The sequence below is a fragment of the Scleropages formosus genome, chromosome 10 (assembly GCF_900964775.1).
Source record: "Scleropages formosus chromosome 10, fSclFor1.1, whole genome shotgun sequence".
NCBI classification, from domain to species: domain Eukaryota; kingdom Metazoa; phylum Chordata; class Actinopteri; order Osteoglossiformes; family Osteoglossidae; genus Scleropages; species Scleropages formosus.
The window spans coordinates 8,552,887-8,565,430 of NC_041815.1; the positions used below are offsets into that span (position 1 = coordinate 8,552,887).

Consider the following 12,544-nt stretch of genomic DNA (forward strand, 5'->3'; position numbering starts at 1 on the left):
ATACAGTATGTAAAAGTTATCTACGCCGCTTTTAGCCATAGAAATGCCCGTTCTTCCCAGAGAGAGTTGCGCGCACGTGGTGCGCTGCGTAACCAATAAAGAAGGGCATCGCTCACTGGTGCATTGTGGGATTGAGGCAGACGACTCGCGCTGAATCCTCCAGGCCACACATAGCGGTGTTGCGCGCTTTTTGCCGTTGATAGAACGCTTTCTTGTAATATACAGCGTTGACATTTCCATAGAAAAGGATTTTTTACCCCACAACCTGACATATACAGAACAGCACGGGCGTTGAAGTGCAGCTATTCGTCCTCCCCGAAACTGAGTTGAAGAATAGAATGCCGAATTTCTGCGCGGCCCCGAACTGCACGCGGAAGAGCACGCAGTCGGACCTGGCTTTCTTCAGGTTCCCTAGAGATCCCGAGAGGTGAGTGTGGCTGCCTCACCTCCGGACCCCCTCCCGCTCCTCCCGCAAAGTGTGAAAACACGGCTCCTTAGCCTGGCGAGTCCGCTTAGCAAGTCAACAACTGGAGCGGCTTCGTCACTTAAAGTAGTCGGACGGAATAAGGCTTTAATTTTAATTTTCCCGAGCGGACACAGCCGTCTGCAGCCTGGTGACCAGTAGCGGAGCTTCCACGTTTGATCTGTGTGCACCAGCGAAGGGTCACTGTGACTGTCCATGATTCTGCACGTTTCCGTCATTTTCGGCTAGTGGCTCGCGCTCCTCGTGCCCTAGCTTGAGGCGGTTGTGGAGCGTCAGAGAGACGTGTGTGTGTGTCCCCGCTCCTCACCAACATCGGCCCGGCCGAGCTGCCGAATGTTAACACTACTTCAGTGTTGTGCGCAATGGGGAAGCGAATGATGGATCCTTGAAGTTCACTGGGGGGGGGTCGTTTGTAGTTAAATTTCTTCATTTAGAAGAGACTTCTCTCCAAGCGACGTACGTCATGTCAGAGAACAACACGAAAAGTGCATCACATCAGCGGAAGGAGACTTGGATTGATACACGTGACTGTAGAGTGCAGTCAATGTGTCACATTCCGCCACGTGAACCAGTAAACATCACACGATGTAGCTGTATTATCTTCTATTCTGCAGTTTCTAATCACAAAACTTTTGCACAAACATTTACGCATATTGTCATGCACTTTTGATATCGGTGGAGAAGCGAGTCCGAAACAGGTGACTTTTGAGACCTTTTTTAAATGTTGATAGGGATTCAGCAGCTTTGAGTGAGAGGGGGTGATCATTCCACTACATTGGAGCCAGCACTGAAAACCTCTGTGCTTTTGATTTTGGACCTTTTGTGCATGGAACCACCAAGCAGACAGAGGTGGAGGAGCATAGCGGTTTGGTTGGGGTGTAGCGAGAGAAGCGGAGCAAAGGCCCTCAGTACTCGGCATGTGTCCACCCGACGCCCAGAAGTGTGTGGTGCACAAATTTTACACAGTTCTACCTGGCTGTAATGTCTTTTTTTTTTTTTTTTTTTTTTATTGTGCTACAGCCTTTCAGTCCTTGTTTCAAAGACTAGTCAGTAACTGAGCACCAGTTTGTTGTTCATGGCAGCAGCCGTCGGTTTTTCTGCCGTCCGTTTCAAACCTCCGCAGGAAGAATGTCTCGCGAAACCAATTTGTTATCTAACAACATTGTCTTCCAGATGCAGACTCTGGGTAGAGAACTGTCGCCGAGCAGATCTGGAGGACAAAACCTCAGACCAGCTGAATAAACACTACAGACTGTGTGCAAAACATTTTGAGCCGTCTATGATATGTAAGACAGTAAGTACAGACATTTGCTCTTTAAAGATGTACATTAGAGAAAAGCATCTGCTAAATGAGTACATGTAAATGTAAAGATTACTATTTCCACATGTAGTTGGGCATAGATGTGCATTTTAACACTTCTGTTTTTTTTTAAGGAAAAAAAAGTGGAAGTGGATTCTACAGGTTTGTTGTAAAATATTGATTTATCTCATTTTGTTCTGTTTCCAATCTCCAGAGTCCATACCGGACAGTTCTGAAAGAAACGGCCATTCCCACCATTTTTGACTTGACCAGCCACCTCAACAATCCACACAGCAGACACCGAAAACGGATAAAAGAACTGGTAAAGCCTTTATAATATTAATTCTCTGTATCAGATTACAACTGAACAGCATTATAAACAAGCTCTTAATATTGCATAAGAGCTTATTTTTGGTTATATTTCAGGTTTGCTCATTCAGTTGGCAAGTTTTTCTACCATTTTATTTTATATGAATCAAACTGGTTTGGATCTGTTCCTTTTATGAATGTTGTTCTGTAGGACTGCTTGTTTCTGCAAGAAAGGAATTTGTTGAAACATATAAACAGTTTTTTTTTTTTTTTTTGCAGACTGAAGAGGAGATCATAAAGATGAAGGAGAGGAGACGTGAGTTGTAATAAAATCATAGTTTTTTCACACACACACACACAGACACACACACACACACACACACACTGTCTGAACCACTTGTCCCATACGGGGTCACGGAGCTGGAGTCTAACCGAGCAACACAGGGCGTAAGGCTGGAGGGGGAGGGGACACACCCAGGACGGGATGCCAGTACATCGCAAGGCACCCCAAGCGGGACTCGAACCCAGACCCACCAGAGAGCAGGATCCGGTCCAACCCACTGCGCCACCACGCCCCCCCATAGTTTTTTCATTTAGAATGAAATTGTTTGTAACTCAGATTACTTCTCTTTTCTTTAACTCCAGTGGAAGCTACTACTGATCCTTCGGAAAGCAAAAAAGATGACGCCAGTGATGATCAGGACACCGGTGACAGCATACCCCTACTCACAACAGAAGAAAAGGAGCTCAGGGACTACCTGAAGTCACTCTTTGAAATTATAGTTGTTCTAGGAAAGCAGAACATCCCTTTGAATGGCCATGCAGAAGTTGAGGAGGAGAGTGAGTGTTTTACACCAAGTAACTTTCAGGCTCTGCTGGAGTACCGCATTAATGCTGGGGACGAAGTGCTGAGAAAGAGGTTCGAGACCACTGCCGTGAATGCAGAGTACTTCCCTTTGGCCCAGCAAACGCAGATCCTGGAGGTGTGCGAGAGTTGCATCCGTGAAGAGCTGCTCCAGGAGGTTAGAGAGGGTCGGTTCTTCTCATTGGTTACTGGCGACCTAGCCGAGTTCCCCGGAGGGCTCCACCTGCCACTGTTCCTGCGTTTTGTGGATGGTTCAAGCTGTCTGCGTGAGGAGTTCATCGAGTTCCTCCCCTTTGAGGGTGACGAGGAGGAGCTGACCAGGAGACTGGTAAGCCACATGTCTGAGAAATGGGGCCTGAACATGGAGCAGTGCCGGGGCCAAGCTCACGTCACTTCCGGCGTGTTTGCTAGGAAGATCAAAGGGGTTGCAACAAAGCTCATGGACATGTATCCCATGGCGGTATACACCCCCTGCTCCTCCTGCGCACTGAATGTTCATCTGGCCAGCAGTTTGCCTCTCACGGGGGTTCAGGTTGTCATGTCAACGCTGAGAAGGATCGACTCGTTCTTCAGCAAATCGCCTGCACTGCAAACTGAGCTGGAGCATGCAATTTCCATTTTCTACCAGGGCAATGAGGACAAAGGTAACGAGCTGAGAGAGGTTAGTCGTCTGAAGTGGACAGACCGGCATGATATATTTGAATTGGCAGTGGATCTCCTGGAATCGCTCTTACTTTGTATGGACAGCGTTCATGACAACGAAGACGGCAAATGGAGCGACCAGATCGCCAGTGATGCTTACATCATCTCGGAGGCGCTGTCAGACTTTGAGTTTGTGGTGACGCTGGTGGTTCTGAAAAACACATTGTCGTTCACGAGGGCGTTTGGTAAGAACTTGCAAGGACCGACCCTGGATGTTTTCTTTGCTGCCAGCAGCTTGACGGCCGTCTTACATTCATTGAACGAAGTCTTGGATAACATTGAGGTCTATCATGAGTTCTGGTTTGAAGAAGCTGTTGGTCTGGCTGCTGCCATGGAGATCCCAGTAAAGGTGCCTCGGCTGTACTTCCGAAAGCAGCGTGTGGAAGCTGCGGCAGACACCCAACCAGAAAGCTACTTCAAAGAATATTTAACTATTCCAGTGGTGGGACATGTCATACAGGAATTGAAAGAGGTCTTCTCTGATAGTCACCTGAAAGCTCTGAAGTGCCTTTCACTAGTCCCGGCGGTCATGGGGCAGCTAAAGTTCAATACGTCTGAGGAGAACAATGCAGACATGTACCGGAATGACCTGCCCAATCCAGACACGCTTCCTGCTGAGCTCCACTGCTGGAGGATCAAATGGAAGCACAGAGGTAAGGAGATAAGCCTCCCTTCCACCATTCAAGACACGCTGCAGCTGGCAGAGGTCAAGTTCTTCCCCAACGTCCATGCGTTTCTTAAGGTCTTGTGCACCTTACCAGTCCTTAGGCTTGATAATTCCAGATGTGAGACAGCTCGAAGGCGCATGAACGCCTACCTCATGGACACGCCTGTTAACAACAGGTCAAAAAGCTTGGCATTGCTCAATATCAATTATGACATCAAGTGTGATTTGGACCTTATGGTGGACATGTACACCAAAATGTATCCTGAGAAGGAAAATGACAAAGAGACGTTGGATAGTTGAAGATGTCATGTTGCACTAGAGTTTCTGACCTTGTGTTTTTGACTCTTAAGAATGTCCATCTCCAAGTGCACCTGCTGAAAGAATCATATTAAGCACATGGATAATACTGAAGGTCAATTGTATATTTCAGTGCAGCTCTGTTTTACACAAATTTAATTTCTTAGATAAATGTATATATTCTGTATAAATGTAATGTGTTGGTATTTCAGCTGGGTTTCTTGAAAAATCTAGTTTTCCTTGCCATTTTTTTCTATTAGAGGGCATAAAAAAAATTGACAAAAATGTCTAAAGTGCTTTAAAATATAAATCCCTTTGCACCATCATGTGGGAAACATGTTAAGCATGCTTTTTTTTCCCTTTTGTTCAGATTTCTAGTAAATCATATGTACTTGTTCATTCTTAGAATGTAATTGCAGTCAGTATTTCAGATTTTTTTTTCCACAAGATAGCTGGGTATAGGATAGGAATACTGAAATTTCTTTTAATAAAAATTAATAGTGGAGGGGGAAAACTTGTCATTGCTCTGCAGTTGTCTGAGATGTTTTCACAGGATTAATAACTAAACAAGCACAATGTTACTAAATATTCAAAGAAGGAAGAATATAGCACCTAGTTTTGAAAAGATATCAACATACCCATGTATTCATGGCACCTGTGTCCCATATTCCCCTGCATATGTACTGCAGTGTAATGAGTGCTGGACAGGGTATTGTTTAATAGGGATCATGCATAAATTATGCGCTGCAAAGGTTTTCTTGTGAAACAATGGCTCAACAACAAAGGTTACTTGCCCCTTGCCTCACCTACTGACAAAGAAGTGAAACAGCAACTTTAATATTGCTCCAGTAAAAGTTTCCCAATTATATAAATGGGTAATCATAATACTGGATGTTGCTTTGGAGAAGTGTCTGCTAGAACAAATGTAGATGTAAATGTTTATCATGAGCCTTGGCTAGTAGTGGTCAACAGGCGCTGTAGGGGGTGAGGCTATCTGTCTAGGTTCAAGTAAGAGCTTTCCATTAGAATGATAACTTAAAATCAGTTACTTCTGTACCTCCCTTAAACTTACAATTCAGTAGTTTAAATTATGTGTAAAACCAAAACACTTGTGTATTTTGCAAGAAACATTTTCCTCAGAGGAGCACAATGGTGTAGCAGGAACTGCTGGTGCATCATAGCACTTGGACTGGGTGGTGAAGCACAGGTTCAATCCCCCTTTAGTCTGCAATTTAGATTGTCCCGGTCACCTGAAACAATTCTTTGGAGTATGGGAGGAAAGCCATGGGAACAGGGAAAAAAATTCCACATAGACAGCATGAATCAAAGCTGTGTCTGAACCCACAACGCAGGAGCTGTGAGGCACAAGCATTACTTTCACTGTACCACCCTTGAAGCCTCTTACTGTTGTATTTGTTCATAATAACCAGCTGACAATGGTTAAAAGTATCAGCCAAAACCTTTTAACATTTAATGAAAAACACCAAATTAAAACAGCCACATACATTTAGGAATCTATGTTGTGTAGTATCAATGTCTAGAAAAATATGTAAGTTTTGCAAACCAGAAGACATTCAAAGCTGTTTTAAAAAAAAAAAAAAAAAAAAAAAAAAAAAAAAAAAAAAACTTAGGGTGAACCAGGTAAAGGCAAAACCACCCATATTTGTGGAAAAACAAAACAGGAGAGATTCCTGCTGGCTGGGAGCACAAAATCACAGGGCTGATCTCCAGCCAGTACTGCTGAGATGCAACCAGAGGCTCGTCCACATCAGTCATGTCTCACTGTGCCTCACTGCACAGGCCTTCACTGGGTCACCATCATGTCCGTGTCCTTCAGGCCATAGTGATCTTTGAACCAAGCAGAAGGACTTATGACGGGAACTCCTGATAAACGGAGCGTTCTGTGGTGTACAGGTCCACCAATCAGTGTCAAATTTAGGTATGAGGAGATTTCCTGCTGAAATTAACATCGCAGTTAGCAATAAATGTTTACATATAGCAATGTCTTATTTGATAAACATTAAGGTTTCCTCCTACAGTCTAAAAACAGGTGGCACATACATAAAATGTTGACTTAAGGTCATCTTCAAGAAATTCTATGAAATGAAGCAACAACAAGACCACAGGAACATTACTAACCTTTTCTTACAGCAGTATTTTTAATCTGAGCAGCTCATTCCCACAACCCAAAAGAGACCAAGAAAGAGACAGTAGCTCACCTGTGGAGACGATGAAGCTCTCAGACATTCCTACTGGTGCTGTCTTGACCGGAGTCCTCAGTAAAGGTCAGACACGGTGCACCCCGTTCTCCCTAAAAGTACACACACCAAGTGGGCCCTGCCAAAGCCAAACACAGAATACACATGACACTCTACATATACAGCTTAACATTATTTAAGCATTTAGCTGATAATATTGTAAATCGCTTTGGAGAAAAGTTACAATTATTTAGCCATACAGCTAAATACATTATACAGCTGGGTAATTTTACTGGAGCAATTTTAGGATAAGTACCTTGCTCAGGGGTAACCTGCAACCTTTGGATCCAAAGGCAGTAGCTCTAACAACTATGCTACCAGCTGTCTGTCTTTACTCCTGCACTACAACATTAAAATGAGACTTTCTGTATGTTGTACAAGAAGTGGAAATATAACAAGTACAACTTTAATACAACATAAGTGTCATAAGTGTGAAACAACAACAAACCAGACATTCTTTCAGGGTCAAAAAGCATGTTATTCTTCTTTGAGACCCATTTTGAGATGTAAATTGCAACCAAACTATCAGTAAATTCAAATAAAAGGAAGCTACTAATAAAAGTAGAAAAAACTAATATCAGTAGTGTTAAATCAAAAGAATAGCTTAGTTGGTCCAACTCAAGTTCACGTAGATTTAGGTAGGAAAACAGGTTTGGTTTAAAACTATTAATATCATAATACTAGTACTACAGCTATTGTTCTAGTACCAAAAAGAAAAAAAATTCACAGCTGATGTTTGCAGCACTTTATAAATATGGTTCTGAAACAATTCTGATTATGGCCCCCATTTCGCTCAGCGATCTGTGTCATTTCCTACAACTGTAAGGCAAGTGTTGCCCAGTCAGAGTTGGCTGATGACTACCTGTGTGGTCTTCACAGTACTGAGGGCATGGAAATCAGGTATCGCTGGGGGGGGGGGGGGGTGTGTGTGTGTCCCACATGGATGCCATGCGAATATGCAGTGTGCGCACAGACTAAGCAGAAATAAAACCCCAGACCTAAAAGCAGCACTCAGGAGCTGTGAGGAGCAACGCTGCGTTTCTCCTACTAAGGTACCACTCGCCCCTAATGAGGCTGGTAGCACAACGAGCAGTGCTGCTGTCTCACAGCGCCTAGGTAGTGCGAGGGGACATGGGTTTGATCCCCGCTCAGTCTGTGTGGATTTTGCACATTCTCCCCGTGTCTGCATGGGTTTCCTCCCATACTCCAAACACATGCTGTGCAGGTTCCCCCAGTGTGAGAGTGAGTTCCACTGATGTACAGATGAGTGCACATTGTAAGTAGTGTATCTAGCAGTGTAAGTCACCTTGGTGAATAAGGTATGTGGGCTGGTAACACTACATAGAGTTCACTGGAAGTCATTTTGGAGAATAAGTGTCTGCTAAATAAATGTAAACTAACAATTCAGTGAAATGAATGGCCTGGAAAAACTCACCAGATAGAAGTCACTGGAGAAGGTGGTTTGTGCAGCCCAGCTCTTTGTCCGCAAGCATCTCCAGCCACCTAAGAAGTTAGTTTTGGTAAGAATCACATTTCCCACCAACGTTGCGATGTGAGAGAAATGCGGTGCCACATGCTGCACTGAGCAGCTGAACACTTTCGGTCATGTTCGGCCATCAACACACACACACACACACACACACACACAATGTGAAACCGCTTGTCCCAAGCAGGGCCGCAGCGAGCTGAAGCCTAACCTGGCAACACAGGGCGCAAGGCTAGAGGGAGGGGGGACACAACCAGGACAGGACGCCAGTCCATCGCAAGGCACCCCAAGCAGGACTGGAACCAACCCATTGCACCATCACATCCCCCTCTCCAGCCATCAACCACAGTATAAAATACTCCAACAGTATGAAATGCACTACAAGTAACACGGTAAGGAATCTGGAGGAAGAGATGCACTGAAACGCTGCAGAGACCAGGAGTGGCTCCTGGTGGGTAACTGGGAGCAGAACACCGGCGACAACACGATGACTGAGTCCTGGGAGACTGACAGATCACCGGCCATCCCAGAAGCTCATGATGATAAGCACGGTAGAACACCACCAAGGGAAAATGACTCCGGGGTGCTCCTGTCCCTTCACACACACGCGAGCTGTGCTTGCGCTCCTTGAGCTCACCTACCTAGCAGTGAGCGGCTGAAGGACCGGGACCTTCCGCCTGTCCGTACCTGGACGCGGACGCCGAGGGCTGAGCCTGCGCCGGCTCCCGTGCGCGCGCTTCGCTCAGCTTCCGAATGAACGTGTCGAGCGTGCACTGCGTCGACTCCAGCTTCTTCTCCTTCTGGATGCGCCTGTACGCGGACAGGTCGGCGTAGATGCGGCGGCTGAAGTCCACGAACCTCTCCACGTTGGGGTCCATGGACTCGATCTTGGACAGAGATGCGTCCACGAGCCGGAAAGCCTCGGCGAGTCCCTCCGCCGTAAAGCGCGGCTCCGCGCGCCGCCCCGCCGCCACGAGCGCCTCGAGCCCGGCGAGCTCTCCGACACCGGGCAGCGCTTCCCCTTCGTCCTCGCCTATGGTCACCTGGATGTCCTCGGGGACCTCCGAGTCCAGCTGCTCCTCCTTGAGCTCCAGCGCGCTCGGCGCCGCCTGCCGCACGTTGGCGCGCTTCTGGTGGCGGCGCAGCCCGCCGCGGCTCGCGCCGAAGGAGCCCTCGGCGATGGCCTCCGGCGTCTTCTCCTCGAATTCCTCGCAGAGCGAGAGGCTCTTCTCCTGCTGGATGCGCCCCTGGCGACTCATATCCTCGATCCAATCGGTGAGCAGCGTCTCCATCTCCGAGATCGCGCCCTGCCTCTGCATCGTCGTGACGGGCACGGGGGATTTGAGTGCCGAGCGCTTCGTGCTGAGGCGTTTGCCCCTCATGGTGCTCACCGTGGACACCGGTGGGTGTCTCACCTCACGAGCGATGGCAGACAACTTCTGGCCGCCTTCCCACTTCTGAATAATGCCTAACTTCTCTTCCCGTGTAATTGCAGACCTCTTCCTCCGACCTCTGCCTGCGCCCAAAGCACTTCGGCGCTTTCCAGTCATCGCGAAGAGGAAAGCTTGAGGGGAAAAGCACTAGAGCGCGCAAGAACACTCCCACGTGGGCTCGAGACAAAGTGGCTGGCGGAATACGCCCGAAGGCGCTCCTTTCACACCTGTATTCATCCGCGCTCGGCTCATGAGCGAGTTCCTACGTTTCTGCGTCATTTGCACGTTTATTACGTAATACGTTTTTGCGCAGCCGCCGTTCGCCGGTGGAGATTGCTGTTGGAAGAGGGGGGGCTGGGATTGAAACCTTGCTTTGCAGTATTAATATGTACTGTTTGGATTCTTACATTTTGTTACAAGTACAGAGAAACAAGCATATATCATTAATTTATCAATAATTTTAACCAAATATCCTATACACAGGTCCAAATTTGCTAATAAAAAACCGACATTTTCTTCAGTTTTTTTTTTAAAGAATTTAGGCAGTGAAGAATAGTATTGGGAAGAAGTGTAATAAGGTCATTAGACTGTACATTATTGTAATATTTTTAAGGTGTTCATGAAATGCACACACACACACATTTTCAGAACCGCTTGTCCCATACAGGGTCACGGGGAACCGGAGCCTACCCGGCAACACAGGGCGTAAGGCCGGAGGGGAAGGGGACACACCCAGGACGGGACGCCAGTCCGTCGCAAGGCACCCCAAGCGGGACTCGAACCCCAGACCCACCGGAGAGCAGGACTGTGGTCCAACCCACTGCGCTACCGCACCCCTTGTGTTCATGAAATGTCTATGGTTATTTGAGTGTTTTGTAATTTTTTTGTGTATTTTTTTAAATTTATTTACTTCTCTCTTTTTGTCTACTTCTCCCTGCTAGGTTTTATTGGTCTGGATTAATCATGTTCTTGTATTGTGAGTGTTTGAATTGTTTAATAATAATTTTTTAAAAAAAGGAGGTTAAAACCTTCTCAACATTGTAGCCTCGGTCACAGTGAAACTTTGGGAAGGTTAGTTTTTTTTTATCTCATCTCGAAATAAAAGCATCCCCTCTTACAAAGAGGTATCGCCACTGTTCCCTGTGTAATGTTCTTTGCAATGGTTTTGTTGACAGTTTGAGATGAAAAAAAAGTGTGCACCGTGCCATTTAAATGTTTAATTATAAATAAGTTTGGCGGTGTTTGGTATTAACTCATTCATAAATGTTATACACTAAAAGCTGAAAGATTAAAGATGTGCTTCATGACTTCTATTATACCGATAGGAAGAAAGATCATGTTATTTGATTAGTCTTAATCTTTTACTTATAATTTTAATTTAATCTTCTTAAAGGTCAGTTTAGTAGTTAGAAATCTCCCTGCTGTATTTCGTCATGATTTCAAAACAGTATATCAATAATGCCTTGACCTCCAGTTACAGTATAGTGTTATGTTTCTGATCCCCTGGGACTTGTTCTGTTTTTGTCCTATTTGTGTTTTTTGTCTAGTTTTTCTTTTGGTTCTGTATTTGTAAACAGTGTAATAATAAAAAAAGTATGTTGCACAACCGTGTTTTTAAAACTATCACTGTGCGCGGTACCTACAATTTTCAGTACACATGTACTTTACCTTATTATACCCTTCAGACAATTAGTGGAGTCCCTATAAAAAGAACTGACTTGTATAATATGTCATAGAAAAATAACCAAATGATATTAGTCTGGGGGTGTGGCGGCACAGTGGGTTGGACCACAGTCCTGCTGTCCGGTGGGTCTGGGGTTCGAGTCCCGCTTGGGGTGCCTTGCGACGGACTGGGGTCCTGTCCTGGGTGTGTCCCCTCCCCCTCTGGCCTTACGCCCCGTGTTGCCGGGTAGGCTCTGGTTCCCCGTGACTGTGTTTTGGACAAGCGGTTCTGAAAATGTGTGTGATATTAGCCTACATATGGCAAAATGTATTCTCTATTATTGGGTACGCATTAAATACATCTGACTCAAGAATGTAATGTAACTGGTGACAACTGTGACATAAACTAAAAATGAACAAAAACAGTCCACTTCTACATTTTTTTTAATCATAAAAGAAGGAAATTAAGATGGTTTATTGTCGATACATAATTTTTTTCCAATCGAAGTAGTTCCGCTATGAATCCTTGCATATGTATAATTATAGGTAACTGTTTTTTTGCAGTTAATATACACACACACACACACACACTTTCTGAACCGCTTGTCCCACACGGGGTCGCGGGGAACCAGAGCCTACCTGGCAACACAGGGTGTAAGGCCAGAGGGGGAGGGGACACACCCAGGACAGGGCAGTTAATACATTTCAAGGCAATATCAGACCCACAAGAACTTAATTCTTTCAAAGCCATTCAACACCCTTCTCTCTCTCTCTCTCTCTCTCTCTCTCTCACACACACACACACACACACACACACACACACACACTGTCTGAAATATACATTTCTGGGAAAGTTTCTTTTTATAATAAGGAAACCATTGTCAGGAATAGGATCCTAAACTTTCTTTGATCTTGAAAGATTGCATATCAGAAATGGCTTTGTATATGGGACAAGTCACCAGGAATCTCCTCTCTTGTATGAATCACTAAATATGTACATTTAACGGGTCCACACATGCAAATACTGTAGCAGACAGGAGAAATATGTGCATTTCTGCATGTGTTACAGTTTCTTTATACA

At 45.4% G+C, this 12,544-nt stretch overlaps 2 protein-coding genes across 4 annotated transcripts; one reads left to right on the forward strand and one right to left on the reverse strand.

Moving 5' to 3' along the window:
• Positions 1-136: 136 nt before the first annotated feature.
• On the forward strand, positions 137-4,883 carry thap12b (THAP domain containing 12b). Its single transcript, XM_018758804.2, has 5 exons — positions 137-427; positions 1,658-1,778; positions 1,999-2,106; positions 2,373-2,409; positions 2,739-4,883. The coding sequence occupies exons 1-5, from the start codon at positions 339-341 to the stop codon at positions 4,625-4,627; spliced, it is 2,244 nt and encodes a 747-aa protein (XP_018614320.1). The 5' UTR covers positions 137-338; the 3' UTR covers positions 4,628-4,883.
• A 1,375-nt stretch (positions 4,884-6,258) lies between these two features.
• Positions 6,259-10,444, reverse strand: LOC108938324 (uncharacterized). Of its 3 annotated transcripts, XR_003797963.1 has the most exons (4): positions 9,056-10,444; positions 8,318-8,385; positions 6,844-6,961; positions 6,259-6,578 (listed from the first exon to the last, which is right to left on the reverse strand). XR_003797963.1 is itself a non-coding variant. In XM_029255786.1 (3 exons), exons 1-2 carry the CDS (start codon positions 9,916-9,918, stop codon positions 8,328-8,330), a joined length of 921 nt encoding a protein of 306 aa, XP_029111619.1. In that variant the 5' UTR covers positions 9,919-10,444; the 3' UTR covers positions 6,405-6,961; positions 8,318-8,327. The 3 variants fall into 3 exon arrangements, 2 of the variants coding, with proteins under 2 accessions (XP_029111619.1, XP_029111620.1); XM_029255786.1 differs by having other exon boundaries at positions 6,405-6,961; XM_029255787.1 differs by lacking the exons at positions 6,259-6,578; positions 6,844-6,961 and having other exon boundaries at positions 8,317-8,385; positions 9,010-10,444.
• Between the last annotated feature and the right edge of the window lie 2,100 nt (positions 10,445-12,544).